Source organism: Nematostella vectensis, chromosome 7, assembly GCF_932526225.1.
Source record: "Nematostella vectensis chromosome 7, jaNemVect1.1, whole genome shotgun sequence".
NCBI classification, from domain to species: Eukaryota; Metazoa; Cnidaria; class Anthozoa; order Actiniaria; family Edwardsiidae; genus Nematostella; species Nematostella vectensis.
This window is the reverse complement of record NC_064040.1, coordinates 5,731,436-5,750,692: the sequence shown is the minus strand read 5'-3', so window position 1 is coordinate 5,750,692 and position 19,257 is coordinate 5,731,436. Positions and strand designations below refer to the sequence as shown.

General features: G+C 50.2%; 1 protein-coding gene across 1 annotated transcript; it reads left to right on the top strand.

Annotated features, from left to right (window-relative positions):
* Positions 1 to 53: 53 nt before the first annotated feature.
* LOC5520692 (WD repeat-containing protein 26) lies at positions 54 to 7,145 on the top strand. The gene is made up of 15 exons (XM_032365918.2): positions 54 to 438; positions 559 to 658; positions 777 to 833; positions 1,075 to 1,211; positions 1,833 to 1,930; positions 2,059 to 2,215; positions 2,362 to 2,413; positions 2,664 to 2,747; positions 3,188 to 3,325; positions 3,728 to 3,847; positions 3,965 to 4,110; positions 4,611 to 4,689; positions 5,300 to 5,429; positions 5,974 to 6,138; positions 6,588 to 7,145. Exons 1-15 carry the CDS (start codon positions 266 to 268, stop codon positions 6,608 to 6,610), a joined length of 1,659 nt encoding a protein of 552 aa, XP_032221809.1. The 5' UTR covers positions 54 to 265; the 3' UTR covers positions 6,611 to 7,145.
* The last annotated feature ends 12,112 nt before the right edge of the window (positions 7,146 to 19,257 follow it).

The following is a 19,257-nucleotide window of genomic DNA, read 5'->3' as shown; positions in this document are numbered from 1 at the left end:
ATCATAGCCGGGTTCCAGTCCTCGCAAGCAGCTCTCGTCCAAGTGACGTCAGTTCATAATATAGAAAAAAGCTCTGAGGTGAGAGAAGTGCTTTTGTAAGTCTGCTTTACTGTGTTGTTTTGTGTCGTGTGGTCTTGTAGTACGGCAAACCTGGCTCTCCAACGAGTCGTTCGCTACCCTGGCCTCCTCTGAAGACGAACAGAAAGGTGGACTGTCTCCACCACCACAAAAAAGGGCGCGCCTTTCCTTCGGTCTCGAGTCCGATATGCACAGATCGAAACGGACTTCAGCAAGGGAGGATGGAGAAGCAAGCACTTCTAATGGAGAGCACATATCAAACGGCGATAGCAAAGCCCCCCTCAAGCGTAAACTACTAACTAGAGTCGACGAAGACGTGGTTCGTCTGGTCGGCCAGCATCTTCAAGGCCTGGGATTGGAGTGAGTTCTCAATCAAGTTGTTCGTCGTCCAACTAGAACTTCTTTTGTTGACGTGTGTTTGTGTTTGGCGCAAGCTTCTAGCTGGGCTCATCTTCGACTTGTTTCTTTGTTTCCCTACAGTCAATCAGTAGATGTTCTTATGAGGGAATCTGGCTGTAGGTTAGAACATCCATCGGCTGCTAAATTTCGGCAAAGTGTAATGGCTGGCGATTGGGAAAAGGTTTGTTGTGTTGTGGTGCCTTCTAGACTATATGTTGTGTTGTGTTCGTGAGTGCTTTTTTTCCATCTTTTTATTGTAAAATGTTTGCTTATAACACTCTTTTCTATTTCTTCTAAAGGCTGATTGTATCCTAAAAGAGCTTAAATTACTTGTCGAAAACCACGAAGATATATCGGTGAGTACGATCAGCTTCGATCCTACAGCCTAGTACCAGCACTTTTAGAATATTTACTGAATTTGTTTTCGTGACTATTGTTGAATACATTCATAGCGTTATGCTACAATATCTCTGTGATGAATTCCTTATAAATGACAATAATCATCCAAGATTTCTCCACCCCCAAACAGAAGGAAAAGAATTTGATGAGATACCAGCCTCGATAAATCTTAACCCATACTCCTATTGTCTTTTTCAGAAAATGAGATTTTGTTTATTAGAACAGAAATTCCTCGAGTTTCTAGAAGATAATCGCCCATTCGATGCTCTGCATTGCCTAAGAACTGAACTTACCCCTCTAAAATATAACCGAGAAAGACTCCATCAACTTAGCGGGTATGTATACAAAGAACAATTCCACCAGAGTTTGTCTTTTTGACACTCTAATCATATGTCCATGAAGCAATATGCAAATACTTCATCATAAACTCTAAATCACCAATGCTGTTTCTAATGGCTTTTATCTGATAGTGGAAAATTACCGTGTTTGATTTTTTATGGGTTAATTTCACAAGTAGGAAGAAAAGATATAATTGTGATGCCTAACAAATACATAAAGCAACATTGTTTTGTTACTGTGGATATTTATATTCTATTGTACAAATACTAGCCTTGGCCTCGCTTTTTGTCATTGTGTAGCAACATCATAGCAATCAATACTGAACACGATCATCATCATATTGTCATCAGACTATCACTATCACTGTAAAATATAACAATATGAAACTGTAAAATATAACAATATGAAACAGCATTGTTATAAGAACGTGAGCTTGATTCTTCATTTTTATCTTATTATCTTATCTATCCTAAAATTATCTCTTTTAAAATTTAGAATTCATCATGTAGCCAAGATAGGGTGTCCTATTGATATCCTGAAAACACTGCTTATACTGGTTGTGAGATAATTAAATCCCTTCAAGCAAAGCATATGTGATGTATTGTTTTTGTGAACAGATTAATCATGTGCACGAATCATGAGGAACTACATAAACGGGCTTGTTGGGAAGGCAAAGGATTTAAATCTAGACAAATTCTCATGGACAAATTACAATGTAAGTCCCTCTAAAATAACTAGTATCTTAAAACAAATATAATGTGTCATAATGAATTGCCAGTATGTGATGACTCAGCAAGTTATGCTAACATTGATATAATTGTGTGTGTGTTTCTTACCCCTTAGCATTTCTACCTGCATCTGTAATGCTTCCTCCACAAAGATTAAAGGCACTACTGTCACAGGCTGTTGAGCTACAAAAAGAAAAGTGTCCATTCCATAATACAAATATAGATGCAGGAATGCATTCCTTCTCATTACTGAGTGACCATCAGTGTACGAGGTCAGTATGAAGCCAGTCTGCTACTGTGATTTGAATATATCAGGGCAGTGCCCTATTTGCCATTTTTACACAGTCTGCAATCAATAGGGTCCTGTGTAATCATGTCCTCCTTGAACTGATAAAACCTCCTGTTATGCTTAACACAGAAAACAATTTCCTTGTGAAATCAAGTACACATTAACAGAGCACTGTGACGAGGTAAGAAAACATCTTCAAACTTCAGCTTACAGAGACCTCTAAGGAATTGATGAAATGGGTAGAGACATGATACAAACAGAACACTGTGAGTTTTGTGATAAAACAACATCAAATTTAAGGTTCAAACTCCTTAAATAATTGCTGTTATTGTTAGACAGGTGGTCATTAAGCCATTGGCTGCTAGACAATGCCATTCAGAATGGGGGCAAATTGTGTCTAGACATTATAAAAAGTCATTTTCTTTTTCTAGGTTTGGTTTGCTAAATTTTCACATGATGGTAGAAGGTTGGCTACTGGGGCCAAAGATGGAAATATCATAATTTGGGAAGTCGTGGTGAGTATACAGGCTTTATGGTATGAAGTGCTGTAATCAGAAAAGCATCCAGTTTAACAACTTTTATTTATTTTTTATTATCTTACCTTAACTTATTCAACATAAATAACAAATTAAGAGCATGCATTTTATGTGTCTTTTTAAAGCCTAATTGCCAGCTAAATATGAACAACATGTGTCCGCATATGATGTCAGATAAGCTAGCAATTGGGAAAGAAACATTCCTCTTAGGTTTCTCTTAATTTTCTTGTTAAAACTTTGATACATATATGCAAAAATATTAAAATCAAGCCAAAAACTATAGGACTACTCTTTTTCTATGATGGGGATAGAACTTAACCTTGCATCTGAAATGAAATGCTCAGTGATCCTGACACAGTAGTGTTTGGAAATAAAGAGAATTCACACTTAACAGGGTGCCTGTGATCCTTTTGTCTCAGGGAATGGAACCAAAGCTCCTACGAACCTTAGAAGGTCATTCATACGGTGTTGCGTTTCTGGCTTGGAGTCCAGACGATGTGTATGTTATAGCGTGTGGCCCAGAGGATTGCTCTGAGCTTTGGATATGGAATGTTGAGGTAGGCACTTGGATGGATCAATGTGTATTCTATTAAACAAGTATATACTGTATATGTTGGAAGCACTTGTTGTGCAGTTGGCAGTTGGTGCCCAGGCCTCTCACTATTGGGTTCAATTACTTGGTCTAACGTGAGTTGAGTTGACGAGTTGACTGCTTTTTGGCATTGTACCTAAGGGTCTCTCCAGTTTCCCCAGCCCCCCCCCCCCCACCCCCCTTGAAAAAAATACACAACATTTTCAATCAAGTGAGTTGCATGGCAGCTGCCTGGTGCACCTTCTATGCCTTCAACTTGACCATGTTGTTAGAATAAGGGCCAGATTTGTCCATACTGTGGATGACAACTAGCTGAGGTTTAATTTGTGGAGGTCTATTTTATCTGTTCATATTTGTTTGATCACAGACTGGAGACCTTAAGTGTCGCATGAGTCAGTCCCCAGACGACAGCCTGACTTGCTGTGCTTGGAATCCAGATGGAAAACGCTTCTACACCGGTGGTACAAGGGGACAATTCTACCAATGTGTAAGTAAACTGTTGTATGTCTTTACAACCTGACCTGACATATATATATATATATATATTCTGTTTGTTCAATTGCAGCCAATAAATACTAAGAGACTTGGTTTGATTTTTTTCCAGGATTTAGATGGAAATGTGCTGGATTCCTGGGAAGGAGTCCGGGTAAACGCTTTGTACTGTTTAGATGATGGCAAAACAGTGCTTGCAGCGGACACACACATGCGATTACGATCTTATAATTTTGAAGACCTTCATGATAGTAATGTGTAAGTAAGAACAAAAAATGATACTGCACTCAAACATCCCCTAAGCAGCCATCCTCAGAAGTAAGCCACAAATCAGGTTCCTGTATGATATTTTAGGGTCATGCATGAGCCACACATAGAATATTATGAGTCATTGTAAGAAAATCTGGCAAATTGGAACTACATTACAAACGGGCTTTTCTTACAGACTGGAAATCCAAAAAAGAACAGTGAATCCTGGCCACCCTTTCTTAAAATACTTTCCTTGGGCTTTCCTTATTGGAAATGCTGGATTTGCCCCTGGCCAATATGACGACCACATCTGCTTGATTGAGGTGGCTGTTAAATAGGGGGGAAATCTACAGTAGATATCAGATAGAAAATTTGTGAGTAAGTTGAGTGAGTTGAGTAAGTGAGTGTTGTGTAGAGGTTTGACTGTATCACATTGATCTTGGCACTTGGGGTTTGTGTACCACGTGACATTGAGAACTAGGATTGACTGTTGGTTTTGATGTTTTCAGATTACAAGAGGACCACCCAATAATGTCTTTTAGTGTCTCTGATGATGGCAGAAGATGTCTGCTAAATGTCGCATCTCAGGTACATTACAAATTGTTGCACTTGATATTCTAACAAAGGTCGGATCAAGGAACTCTTGATTCAGATTTATTTTATCCATTGATCTTTTTATCTTTCTGTGAAAAATCTCCAAATCAGGAGAAAGTAGATGCCTTCTAGGTCCCCTCTTGGTCCGCCAATACTTAAATCACCATATTGTAAGCCACTCCATCCAATCCATGGTTTTTTTTAGCCTGCTCTCAGGTAATCGGTGGTGGAAGCTTGATTGTTTTAAGCTTTTTTGTTGAATTTGAAAGTATGCAAAGTCCTGTTGGTAGGTGGGATATGTGCAGGCCCCTCCACCCTTTTCTGCTATCCCACAACTTTGCTCAGACTGGAAATAGCCTCAAATTAAGGAAGGCAGCCCATTAGGTAATGAATTGAGTTGTCCATGATAAGGCATCATCCAATTCCCAAAATCATGCTTTGTTCCCCTTTGATGTTCTGGGCATCCAAAAAGTGTGCATTCAAACATTCAAATAAGGCACACAGGGCCAATTATCTCTTAAGAGCTGTGTAAATGTATTGCTGCAACAAAACCTATATGGACTTTTTTTAGGGACTACATACTTTATTACAATACTTTTTTTAGGGACTACATTTATGGAACATCAAAGACAGAGTTTTGGAGCGTAAATATCAAGGTGTCACACAAGGTTTCTATACAATACACTCTTGCTTTGGCGGTGTCAACCAGGATTTCTTAGCTAGTGGGAGTGAAGGTAAGATTACCAAATAGGACCCTGAAAAATATGGGGCCTGTGAAGACAGCAATATTTGGGAGAATAGAATTTAGTATGAGATAAGGCAACAACAAGGTTATGAGTTGTTGCAAAGAGTTTGACAAAACTGCTCTACTACAATAATATCTAAACTACCGATTGGGGGGTATCAACCTAAACAGCATAGGGTGTTACATGTACCACCAGTCTCAACTGAAATAACAGCAGCATGCTCTAACTTGTCACAGATCAATTAAGTTCAAATCGGTACCCTTAGCTCTGGTAATTGTTCACTAGATCCTTCTAGAAACCTTTTCTATCCAAATACACACATAAAATGAACCAACTTCTTATGTATCCAAAAACAGTACACACATAACATTAACCAACTTCTTATGTACCAAGGAGTCAACCAAAGTCAAACTCATCACATGAGCAGGGTGGGGCCCAGGCCCCTCTCTGGACACACGCTTATATTTGTTTTAAGTTTTAATGGAATTGTACAGTGCATTTAACATGTGTCACTATTTTTATCGATTTTCAGACCACCAAGTGTATATATGGCATGTGAAAAATGAGCGGCCTATCGCCGTGTTATGTGGGCACACTCGGACAGTCAACTGTGTCACGTGGAATCCCCTGGTACCAAGTATGATGGCGTCTGCTAGTGATGACGGCACTGTCAGGATATGGGGGCCATCCACAGAAGGTGATGACCACACCCTATTGTTTTACACCTGAAGGGGGGATGGGTGCAGAAAATAATGGGAAATCAAGACTTACTCCTAACAGCCCCTTACAATGCGGCCCCTATCATGAGCTAAGCTCCTGCTGAAGCTAAACTTTGAACTGTTCGCAGAGTTTCAGAAGTATTTCACTTTTTCTGATTTGGTTTTTATTCACATTTGGCGCTGTTGCTATCAGTTGTATATAAGGTATTTCTCTGATGCTTGACACTGTAACTCATAAGCGCTATCTTTCTGTACTCTCAAAGGGACCCAAAATCATTCAAAAGGTCTGCATTGTCTGCTATGCACAGACAATATAATTGATACTGGCAATAAAAGCGTCATCACAGAATAGCCTTATGACTGACTTTATTCAGACCAGTTATTGTCCAGCTATTTAATGCTAAATGTTCTATTTTTCTCTTCACAGAACAACAGAGCACGGCTGTATAGGACATTCTTTTAGTGTAAATAATAGTTCAATTATTATTATTATTAATTATTATTATTATAAGATCACATTTTTGTATGATAATATGCTCGCGTCATTTTAACAAAAAAAAGCTTCACGCGAATATGCGTAATCGCAACATAGACGAGTTGATCCCGAGGTGAAACAAATAAAGGAGATTGCTGCATCCCAGGCTGAGATCATGTGCCACAAAATAGACTTGAGCCATGAACACTTACAGAAAATATCCATATCCGTCCTCGACCAGAGAATTGGCTTAACACATTCCGGAATTTCCGCCCTGGAAGTTCACCGAATTATTAAGTGTTTGTATAGAACACGGTGATGCTCAGGTACTCTAGCCACGTGTAAGTCACGTGGTCAGTCACGTGCTGCTATAATCACATCTGGTTCATTGTTCCATAGTCGCTTTTTGCTCATTTCGTACTCAATGATTGGTGGCGATTTAGTTTGGGAGTGTAGTTAAGTACAGGAATGGAATGTTGGATTTCTGGAATAAAGTTCAAACATACTGCATTACTAGTTACCATTTACTCAGGGGGGGACTGGGGCCTTTCATAGAAACGAGTGGGAGGCGCGAATCGCCCCTCCGGGCCTTCCATCCCCGTTTTAGGCTTGGGAGGCGCGAATCCCCCCCCCCCCCCCCAGCCCCCCCCCAGAAAGGCTGGGGGCTTTCAGTGGCACCGAAACGCGTTTCGCGTAGATTAATAATTGCTGATTATTAATCTACGTCGGGACCACTTCGCGTAGATGGGTAATTAGCAGAAGTAGATCTACGCAAAACACACTCCGCGTAGATGGGTAATTAGCGATGGTTAGCAATCATTAATCCGCAGCAGGACTGGGCCTTTCATAGAAACGAGTGGGAACCTTGCAATTAGACCTCCGTCTGTCCTGTGGTATACCGAGCGATCGAAGGATGAAGTGCGGAAAAGATTACTGCGGGTGGCTAAAGATTGGACACCTACTGCAAGGTGCACCTCCAAAGGCTCCGTAAGGGCAGCCCCCTCCCCGTGCCGTGCAGGATCTGCGGCGTAGGGACGCAGTCGGAGACGCGGTTGTGCCGCCCCTGCGGAGTGAATCGTAAAGGGCAGAGGATGCGCGGCGTCGAGAGGTGCGTTCGGGAATGGTTCGCACTCGTCCTGTCTGACATCGCAGCCCGCGGTACGGGCAATTAGAGACTGGGTGGCACAAGGCATACCCAAACACTCGTCCTGTCTGACATCGCAGCCCGCGATACGGGCGATTAGAGACTGGGTGGCACAAGGCATACCCAAATACTCGCCCCGCCGGTTGTGATACGGGCAGTTGGAGACTGGGTGACGCAGGTATACTCAAACATGGACGCTTACATAGAGGAGATTCTCAATAGCATGCCTGCTGACAAAGAGGCGCCCGCCGTACTGGCAGGGCTGGTCCAGAACATCCTGGACGAGGGCATCCCCGAGGATGCCAAGCGCAAGCTGCTTAAGCCGCTCATGCCGGCGAGCTCGCGGCCAGAGGAAGTCTGGCGCGAGTTCGACCCATTGCTGCTGGAACGGCGGCAAAAGGGCCCAGAGGGCTTAGACCCCGAGGAGTACTATTCTCTCTTCGTCGGCGGCGCCCATCTTCGGTTCCCAAGCGTGGATGCCACTCTTCGGGGCCAAGACATAAGCGCCGGTGTTTACCAGGAGATACGAGATCTTGGTGGAGCAGGTGTCATTGGTCTAAAGCCGGTTATGCGGGGGCCTGATATTAATGACGACGGCTCGGTGTGGTGGGTCTCGCACGAGCGAGAGTCTCTGAGGGCAAACGCAGTGCTGCCACTGGTGCTCGAGATGGTAGACCCCGACCGGCGTTACAGACTCTTCACGGTCGTTGGTAAGGCCCCCGCAGAGCCATTGGCGCCAATCACGGAGGAGGAAGGGCGCTCGGGGCACAAGATTGGTAGGTCGTTAGTCAAAAGAGCGGACCAAATCGCAGTCGGCGCCCTGGAAGGCATCGATGCGGGTATTTGTGAGAAAGGACGAGAGTACCTCGTCATACGAGCTTCGCCCTTTACCTGAGCAAAATGGGGAGCCTGGGCCAATGTTTGAGCGAGAGGGGAGTGACGCCTTCGCTAACTGTGTTGTGAGCTATGTTGCCGACTTCATGAGGAATCGCGGCACCTCGCGCTCCCTTGGTCTAACCAAGACACGAGGCAAGATCCTCGAGCGATGTGACAAGAAGCTGGCCACTACGGGATGCACCAAAGAAGACCTCTTTGAGATGGAAAAGAAGCTCGAGGTAAAGCTAGTTGCCATGGACGCCCTGGGTAACGTCCTGTGGGACTCGGGGAAGTACAAGACTAAGGCGAGGGTCACTATCCCTCGCCACAATAACCACGCCTGGGCGGAGCTTCCGACCGAACCACCTACGATCACGAGCGTCCACGGCCTAGACCTCGAGGCTGAGGGGAAGCTTCGTTCGTTATGTCAGGAGAAGGCTCTAACCAGTGCCGCCACAAAAACGCGCGAGGCGAAAGTGCGAGAGGTGCTTATTCGCTTTATAAACAGGGCGATCCCCAGAAGTACGAGGATTTGGCTGTGCGGGCGCGTTATAGTCACGCAAGAAGGCAAACTGTACCGATCGGGACAGGACGGAGCAGATATCGACAGGGCGTTTACAGACGAGACAGGATATGATCCTCAATGGCTCCCTGATGATCACCCAGCCTACCAAGAGTACACAGAAGCTACGCACTCGATGGGCGGTGCAATGGGGTATCGCTTCAAGAAGTGGACCCAGAGGGAGAACATCAGGCCAACGCCTCTTAAATACAGGGACGTCTGGCGAGCGGCGCAGGTTGAGTCCAAAGTGTGGAATAACAAGGAAAACTTAGGGGCGCAGCCTCATGCGCACATCGACATGCGTGCGGCGTACCTAGGATGCGAGGACAGTGTCTTCGGCGGCGCCTCGGACGCCATTGATTTGGTACGGAAATACGGCTTCCCTACGAACGTGTATCGTATCGCGGATGTTGTGGGACGGCCATTGAGCGAGGTTCTTCAACTAACCGGGGCCATTCAGCCGACCGAGTGGGAGTTCTCTGAGGCCTGCCACCCCTACACTTCCGGGAGGGTAGGGCAGCACTTGGAGCAAAACGAGGGCTGGATCAGCACGCCAGAGCTAAAGGACCTGTTAGACTCGGGTGACCTCGTCATGGCCACGGCAAGGAAGGTGTTGTATAGCGTCGGAAAAAAAGGACTCCATCAAGTTCCCCCACTCCAGCCCCGGCGGCGAAGACTCGTAGGCAAGTGCGCTCGCCATGGCGACGAGTCCTCGATCGTAGTCCGCGACTGTGAAAAAGCCGCGTATCTGACAAACGTCCTTGCGGGCACCGACCACTTACTTAACTTCGAGCATGCTGACGGGGCCCATCTGATCCAATACAAAGACGGTGTCCGACGCTCACAATGGTACCATATCAGGGCCTTCGTCTTGGCGTACACAAACATAGCGTTGCGACGCATGTTGAGGCGGATTCCTCGCGAAGACGTCCTCCGAGTGTACAAAAACTACCCCCGATTGCCACACCTCCGTTCCTACCTCTAAGGGGAGCTTTTCGGCTTTGAGAGGCACGCGCCTCAACTTTATGGCGTCTTTAGGCGCAAAGCCAGTCATGCGAGTCTTCGTTGCGTTTATGTCCAAGATGACGATTGGCAAAGCAGTAACCCACTCACGGTTTGTCTCGCCGGATGCAAGCTCCTTCGAGTACTACGCACGAAATAGGCGCTGTGCCAGCCAGCGATGGAAAGACTCGGCGAAGGCTTGGCTCCTGTGGTGCCCTGGCTCAGCCCGTCGGACTACCACCCCGTGGTCTGTTAGGAGCTTTGTGGTAGCACCCTTGAACTCCGTGCCGTCATCAACCATGAGGACTTTAGGCCATGTGAGAGGTCCCTCTGCATAGATGTCAGCGAGTTCGCGGGAGACGACGGCCGCGCTCTTAGTCCTCAGTAGGCGGGCGGCCGAGGTGGTCTTTCTGAGGCCGGTCTGCAATCATCTTATACGCATGCGCATACGCGCAGCATGGAAAAAGGCCGCCTAGATGCAGCGCCGGAACGGCAGCTACATCACAGCAAGCGGCTAGCTGTGTAGCCGATGGCGAGAGCGCCGGCGCCAATGTACGCCAACTCGGCGTTTTTCTGCGTTTTGCTGGGGATGTAGTAGTCGGACAGCTCAGGAGCCCGCATCGACTCCAGGGATTGTTTTGGCCGGGTCTGGTTGTAGAGTTTGAGCGCGTAGTCAGTGTCGGTGAAGTTTTGCTTTGGGAGGGACCCTCTCTCGCGACTTTGAGCTTGCCAATCGAGGATTTTTTGTCGCCGCTGTTGGTAGCGTCCATAGTCTTGTTGGTTTTTCTCTAGGGCCTTGTCGTGCCTCTCCTTCTCAGCTAAGGCAGGGCTCTCATAGTTCGACAGGAACTTTGCGAGGTAGTTGCCACCAACGAATGTAGTCGCGTTTAGGACGGCGCCGCCAACCAAAATCGCGATGGAGGCCATCGAGTAGTGTGTGTACGTTTCACGTGCGCACACTTCACGTGCTGTGTGTACGTGAACCATACATGAACACGAGTCTAATACATGGCCTACACATGTAGTAGTGTGCCACAGTACACTACTACATGGGCAGGATCTTCTGGTCCTCAAGGTAACCCTTCAAAGCGACAGCACCTGCAACGGCGGCAGTCATTTTTGCGTAGTTCATGGCGTTCGCGGAGGGGTCTTTGGTGAAGTCCTCGCGCAAGACCTTGCGCCCAACCCAGCCGATACCGGCTACGAGGCCAGTAATGACTGCGGCGTCGGTGATGGTCTTTGTAATCTTGCTCTGCTGCGTCGTCGACATTGCGATGCACGGACGTGCGGATATGGGTGGGGCCCTCCTGTCTAAATGTCTGCTTACTCCATGGCTAACAGCCGAGATTTGCATTGTCCGGGTCGGCTCGCCGGAACGGCAAGCGGTGGTTGCTGTGCATTTGCGGGCGGAGTCACGTCGTCTGTACCTTCGGTAGCTCGCTGTTTAACAGCTGGTGTACGAGTGAACGCGGCAGCTAGCTCCCGCCTACGTGTGTAGAGACCGATCAATGACAATAGAAGACCAGCGACCCCGATAACCGAGCTAGCCGACCAAGCAGAGCTGCTTTCCGGGACTGGTGTGTGTACGCCTTCGGCGCGCGCGCGCAAGTTCTCGAGTCCCTGCGACTCGCTAGCGACCGGCGACTCAACGTGTTGCACAGCTTTTTTCTTGGCTCTGTTAATTCGCTTTCACTTTGCCAAGCGCCTTCCGGCTTCGACTCGTCCAGGGTGTTTAGGTCGGGTCGCGGGTGGTTCGGGGCTCGTGATTCTCTCCACTAACTCCGAAGGCGCACGTGCAGGTTCATGAGCAGTTTGTTCCACAGCTTCCGCTGACCCGTTTGCCGTTCCGGCAGGCTGAGCACTAGTACTTCCTTGAGGTTCCTCCATTTGTGTTGACACGCGGTGTCAACTACTTGGTTGCTGAAGAAGTGGCAAGCTTTCAAATGAACGTCTACTCTGGGATGGCAGACTCGCCAGTGTGCGTTTGCGGGCAAACCACTGGTGGGTCCGCGACTGCTACCTCGTGTTGACACCGCGTGTCAGCGCCTGCCGTCCCGGCGGTGTCTACATGGCGTGCTACGTGTAACGCCCCGACGGCTAAAGCCATCAAACGACCGCAGCGTAGAGGCAGGCTTCTGCACAATGTGCGGAGCTCGTTGTTGATGATGTAGTCGGACACTAGGTCATTGTGAAGATCGACAACACTGTCTATCGGCAGCGCCATGCCTACTAGCTTAGTCGTAAGCTTCAGAAAGCTGTCTGCCAGGGCGTCTGTAGTCCGGCTGGCTAGAGCGGTCTCGTATCGCTTCTCGTACTTCCTCACCTCCTCGGCGCTCATGCGTTTGACGTCGTCGTGAGTCAGGGCCTTGCCTACCATTTCTCTCGACTCTCCCGAGGCTACGAGAATCGCGAGCTTCTCCCTCGCGTCTGCTACCTCAGTTTGCTCACCTCCGGTTGCCGTTCCGGCAGGCTGCGTCGAGCAGTCCAACAACTCGACGGCCGGGAGGCCGGCGGCGCCCCACTCAAGAAGACTCTCAAAGTATTCGTCGCTCATCGTGCACCCCTGCCGTGGCTAAGGTGCAACACGTGTGATCAATGCGTTATGCCCTAGGGCATACGTGGGCGGTGGTTTACTGCGCTTACCGTTCAACTAGGGCGATAGTATAAGGGTGACGCAAGCAAAACTCTAACTTCGAGAACTTTTTCGTCTTGAGGGCATTCATGTACTCTTTCATCTTCTCTTCTGAGAGCTCCGCGCCGTAGTCATGCAGGACAGCTTTCATGTCCGCCTTGCTCGGTGTATAGAAGACCACCAAGGCCGCGATGTTCTCACGGAACGGCTTAGTGATGCTGGTGAGCTGCTGCGTGATCACCCACACGCTAATACCCACGTGGCGCGCGCTGAACGCCTAGTTAAAGAGGTGGTCAGAGCGCCTCTTTACGTCTTTCGAGGCCGCACAGTCGTCGAGTATGATTAGCGTATTAGTGCCTTCGAAGAGAGCGGATACAAACCTCAGCAGTATGTCGATCTGACCCGCCTCAGGTGTGATGACAAACAGACGATTGTCGCCCTCGCCGAAGCCGTCGTATGTTTTGTCGTAGACAAAGGTAGGGCACATGAGTACGATGTAGTCAAACTTGCCCCGGAAAGGGCCGCGCAGCCGGTCCACTATGAATCGGGTCTTCCCGCATGACGTAGGGCCCACGATGAGAGCGTTGAATGGGATGTTTTTCGGGTCCATACAGCGCTGCCGCAGCGCTTCGCGCACTTCGTGCCTGTGCTCAGTATTGTATGGACTCTAGCTGTCCGTTCATAAGGTTCATTAGGGCGTCGGCCACCACAAACACGTGACAGTTTACGGTACCCGTGCCGCTTGCCGTGCGTTTTATCTCGAGGTGCACACCGTTGCGGGTATTGACCAATCGGAGACCACCCCCATGGATAGCACTGTCGTCCGTCGTTCGAACGTCGATCTACAGAGCAAACTTGTTATCGCCATAGAACGACTCGGGGCTGATTGCCGGGGCGGCAGGCGCTCCGCTTTGCCCCCCCGAGGAGGGGCGGACGGACCGCCTTTTCGCCTCCCTCCAGAAATCCGTGGGGCGCAGCCCCTGGCTGAAGACCTTGTTTAGCATGCCGTCGATTGTAACGCGAACGCTCTTGATGTCGAGGTACACGAACTTCAAAGAGTCGCGAGCCCCTGCCGTGTATGGCTCCACAAAGAGGAGCAACAGACCACTCATAGACCTTCGCGGCAGGTTGACACTCTCGTTGATTATGCTGTCCGCCCCTTTGCGTCTTGTAGAGGTTCACTTGCTTGTAGAAGAACGTTGTGCCGTTTTGGTAGGCGGCGGCTGCAGACCGGGCGAGGTTGTCGTCCCTCAGGCTTTCGTATTCCAGCTCTAGATTTTTGATGCCATAGGATAATTTGGTAGCATCGCTTCCGACTACTACCTGGTCAACCGTTGCGAGCGTGATCTCGAAGAGCAACGCCTCGGAGAGCGCCCTTGGGTACAGTACGCCGTGGTCCGTCAGCAGAGAATGGTCTAGCGGGATGGTGTACTTCGCCCCGTGGGCGGCGTTTAGAGCGTTCTCCTCGGCCGACGTTGTTCACGACGGTATTATTTGCTTGGCCTGTGATGGAGAGATCGAAACCGACCCTCAAGGAGCCAGGCACGAGCGTGACTCCTTCCGATAGCTTTGGGACCGCCACATATAGCGTCTCGCCTGGGGATGCCGTCGACGGGTTGAGCGTGACCCGGTGAACAGTTCTCTCGGCTTTCAACCCCAGAGGAGTTCTGGGTGTTCGTTGGGGGTCAAGTTTATCGCTGACTGACATCCCTATTACGTATATTTTATATCATATATGTACACATACATAAAGTACGAAGCCGCGTGGCTATGGTGCGGACTGTTAGACACGTCTTATATAGCGTAGCACGAGTTATGCGCACGCATCATGGGTGATGTTGACGTTGACGTTGACGATACCTTGCCGGGTGCGTCCGCCGATCGCGGAGCGGGGGACAACGAGACGACGCCCCTTATCCCGTTTGACCCCGACGATGGGGAGTCGATCCCAATGACGGGCACGTCGTCGCGTATGCGCGGCATGGCTGCGCGAAGCACAACGCAAACGACCGCTGAAACCTCGTTCATCACAGAGGGTGCAGCGACAAGACTCGGTCTCCAGTCCCTCAGGGAGGAATACCCAGACCTTAGCGAGAATCTGATACGGTTCCAGTCAGACCGGAGGGGAAAGACGCTAATACAGCTTCGCAACCTCGACAAAGGAGGTTGGACTAAACCAAGACAGCTGTTTAATGAGAACGGGGGCGTTCGGCAGGACGCTGCAAAGCTGAAAGGCTTCAAGCTGGCGATGGGGTCTGTGGCAGAGATAGACGCGGTCATCCAGGAGAACACAGAACGAGTCCAAGAGCTGCAAGGGGTGGTAGCCACAGACAGGGAGACCATCGACGACCCTAACACGTCAGAGAGTCGCCGCCAAGAGGCCCGTGAGCACAACGAGGAAAGGCTATCCGAGATCGACAAACAAGCACGCGAAAACCGAGAGCTCGAGAACCGAAAGCCGCTCAGAGAGCGCATCAAAGCCATCTTCAAAAAGTACGGCTTTACCGTCACCGCTATCGGGTTGGCCGTAGCGACGACGATCGCGGCCATTGTGACGTCGCTCGGCAAGTCGCTCTCCTCCGTGGCCAGAGGGGTCGGTAACGGGCTTAAGGCTATCGGGAAAGAGCTAGGCGAGCTTCTCCCTGGGCTAGTAGGCAGCATCGCGAACTTCGTGTTTAAGGCTGCAGGAGAAGCGGTGAAATTCCTTGGCGAAAATGCGTTGCTGCTCATTCTAGCCGTAGCCGCGTTCTTGGTTCGTCGAATGCAAAGCAATCATCAGAACAAGTAATACGCCGCGGCCACCGCAAGTGCCGACAACCCCGCCTTGAGGGCGGTGTGGTCACCTTTTTCGCCCGGTCCGGGTGCGCTTGCCGCTCCGGCGGCAGTCATGCTACGCGCAGCATGCATACGTGGAGAGGGGGCAGGCGCCGCGCCCTCTGCGTGCACTTTCGCAGGGGCGGAAGCTCTGCTTTGCAACTCGCGGTCGATCCCCGGATCAGTCGCGTGTTGCACCCTAGGATGCCCACCGGCCATGTTATGACACCGACTGGCTTTGTCTCGGTGTTGATCGCGTTTGCGCCGAGCGCCATGGAGTCTGTGGCTTTCTGCAGCTTATTGTTGTGGCCCACGACGCTTTGCGTGTTTATCACCAGATCGCTCGGCATCAGCCACACTCCTGGTGCGACCGCAAGACTCAGTCTCACCTTAGCCTCCTGCACGGCTAACTGGTACCTTTGCACGCTTTGAGCGATGTCGTTTTCTATGATTGCGTCTTCAAGCAGCTTCGTGAACTCCGCCTGCGCCTCCATGGCCGGCCCACCGGCCCCCGCGATAGAGGAACGGACGTTTACCTGCGCGCCAAGCACTGTGTAGACGAACGCCTCGACTGAGCGATCGAGTCTTCCTAGCCCTGCTTTTGTCAGCCCCTCACCTTTGGGAGGCGCAAACCAGCTATATTGCACGCCCCCGTGGTCGTCGTTGCGTATGAGACCCACCTGCTTCCCACTATTGTACGTCCCACCTTCGTCGCTAAACAGATTGAGGTGGCTCGGGTACTCGTCCGCCGCCGTGTCGTAGCCACGGATCACGTGCACGTTGCGATACCCCTACCCCGGGTAGAACACAAACACATCGCCCAGCCCGTGGTTCCGCCCGCCTTTCCATCGGAAGTCCGGCTTACGCGGCAAACCGAACTCTATACATAGACGCCCGAAAGCGGCCTTCTTGTAAGGTTTACCTTTTTCCGTGAACGGGCTGTCGCCAGGCAGGGGGGCGCCGAGTTCGTAGAGTATCCTCCGCGTTGTAAAGTAGACGTGAAACCTTAGAAATCCCCTGATGACAGAGGGGAGCGTGGCGAAAGCGGGGTCGGTTAGGGACACCCCGCATCCGGCGGTTGCGCACCAGACCCCAGACCGCAAAGTTGAGTTGCTGTGGCCAGTACCCATTGGAAGGCTCCGATAGCCACCGGCGAGACTCCTTGGCGGACTTGTGCGTGACTACTGTCTCTTTGAATGTGTCTCGGACCCTAGTCGTGAATGATCTGTCCTCAGCCACGTGTATCTCTAGCTGCGTGAGTAGTGGGGTGATGTCTGAGGCCGTGCTCTCCACGGGGGTCGCGGGCACGGCGTAGAGCTGCTTTTGCGCGAGGGTCAGGGGCCTAGGGAAACCGGGTTTTGCGCGTTTGACTTGTTCGGCTATAGGTTGCTTGATATGTTCGGCTATAGAGGCTCCCGCCGCAGTTGCCGCCTTCTTCGTCTCTTCCACCTCCTTTCGGGGAATCGCCTCCTCGTTCAGCATCCGCCAGCCTTCCCAATCCATGTTCAGCCCTATTAAACACGAAGGCGAGCTATGTTCAACACAATGGTGGTTCTACATACTGTGCTCACCAAAGGCGAACAGACGCTTTTCTTCTAGCGGCCGAAAAGGCGCCCACGCTTTGTGGCGCTCCGGCAGTGCTCGCTGTTTAACAGCTGGTATAACCTCGAGCGGGAGCATCAGATAACGACTATGGCCGCCCTCCCGCCCGTCGCCACTCTGCCAGCCGGGCACCACACGGCCGAGTCCATCGTGGAAACGATCAACCGCGCTGAAAGCGAGATTCTGACCGCGAGGCTGGATCCCCTCACCGGGAAGATCGCGCTCATGTCCAATGGCGTTGCGTTCCTGAATGCCGAGCTTTGCGCACTATTTGGCCTAGAGGCTAAAGACGATCAGTTGGGTGAGCGGGGCCTCGCACTGCCCTTGGGTCCCACTTAAGGTGGCTTTACCGAAAATAGAGGCCCTCTACATCTGCTGCGATATCGTAGACCGCACGCAATGCCTCTCCTTAGGCGAACCCGCGGGAGGCCGCACGAGAAAGTCGTCTATGGACCCGACATCCCCGTTTGTGCCGCAGCATCTTCCTCTGAGTTTGTCTCGAGTATCCAAATATGGATCAGGGATGACCGCGGCAGACGGGTGGACTTTAAGGGCAAGCCTGTTCGCCTCGTATTAGAGCTAACCTAGGTCCGACATAACAAGCATGGCAAACAGCGACGTTAGCAGCGGTGCCATACACCCCTCGCTTCCCAGCGTCTGCCCCCCGATTTGCCCGCAAACGCACATGACGCCTGCCGCTCCGGCAAGCATCGGCGGCGACGTGCAAAGCTTCCGACTACAGAAAACATGTGACACTCAGGCGGTTCTAGACAACGAGATAACGCATCATCGACAGGTGCGGAAAAAGTATAAGCGCGCCTTTGCCGTTACCCATGCTGTGTCTGTGGCATCCGGCATCGCTGTAGGGGCGCTTTCCAGCGCTGGGGTGGGGGTCTCTTTGAGTGGGATAGGGGTTCTGGTCGGCGGTCCGCTGGCAGGGGTCGCTGGGCTGGTTGGTGTCGTGGGCGCGGGGGTAGTCTCTAGGGGTCTTACGAGTAAGGTGGCTAAACACGAAGACACGATGGTTTTAGCGGAGAGTAAGAAAAACTCGATCAGCGAGCTGGTCTCTAAGGCTCTGCAAGACGGGCAAATCTCAGACAAGGAGTTTCGGCTAATACTTCGGGAACAAGAGAGATACTACGCGCTCAAGGCCGCTATTAGAGCTCGACACGGCCTCGCACCGCGTGAGAAAAAAAGCAGGAAAGGGCCCTCCCTGGAGACCCGCGAAAAGATGAAATAGAGGTTTAAACGCCACGCCAGCGGATTTGAATTTACGGCCGAAAAACGGTTATTCCGCGCCCCGTAGGTTGGCGGCCCAATCCACGTTCCTCGTTTCCACGGCCCTCAGGTCCTAGCACAAGGCGCTGGCGTCCCCGACATAGATTAATGATCGCTAACCATCGCTAATTACCCATCTACGCGGAGTGTGTTTTGCGTAGATTTACTTCTGCTAATTACCCATCTACGCGAAGTGGCCCCGACGTAGATTAATAATCAGCAATTATTAATCTACGCGAAACGCGTTTCGGTGCCACTGAAAGCCCCCAGCCTGGAATGGGGCTGGAGGGGGTCGGGGGGAGATTCACTCATCCCAAGCCTAAGACGGGGCTGGGAGGCCCGGAGGGGCGATTCGCGCCTCCCACTCGTTTCTATGAAAGGCCCCAGTCCCCCCCCCCCCCCCACTCAGTGAATGTAAAGACAAATAAATTTAGCCTTTGCGCGTCTTGAACAAGCCTTTGCGTTCCGTCAAATAAAATTCAGTCGTTTTTCCACCAAAGCATGTGAAAACTCCAACCTTTATGGCCAATTGAGGACAGGGACGTTTGCACTGTAAACTCCTCTAACTACGTTCGCTACTGTAGAAATGTCCTTAGTTCCATGTTGTAGGCCTAAAATAAAGGGTCGACCATTTATCTTTGAGAAAAGAGCTTTTTGTAGAGCAGGCTGTTTTTTAGGGCTTCCATTTAAACCTAACGACGCGGAGATGTTT

What these genes read in the sequence shown, in the direction of transcription:
- LOC5520692 (XM_032365918.2), top strand. Translation starts at nt 266, where the DNA reads ATGCACAGATCGAAACGGACTTCAGCAAGGGAGGATGGAGAAGCAAGC. An exon ending in CTTCAAGGCCTGGGATTGGA is followed by an intron (nt 439 to 558) that starts GTGAGTTCTCAA and finishes GTTTCCCTACAG; the next exon opens with TCAATCAGTAGATGTTCTTA. An exon ending in AGTGACCATCAGTGTACGAG is followed by an intron (nt 2,216 to 2,361) that starts GTCAGTATGAAG and finishes TGCTTAACACAG; the next exon opens with AAAACAATTTCCTTGTGAAA.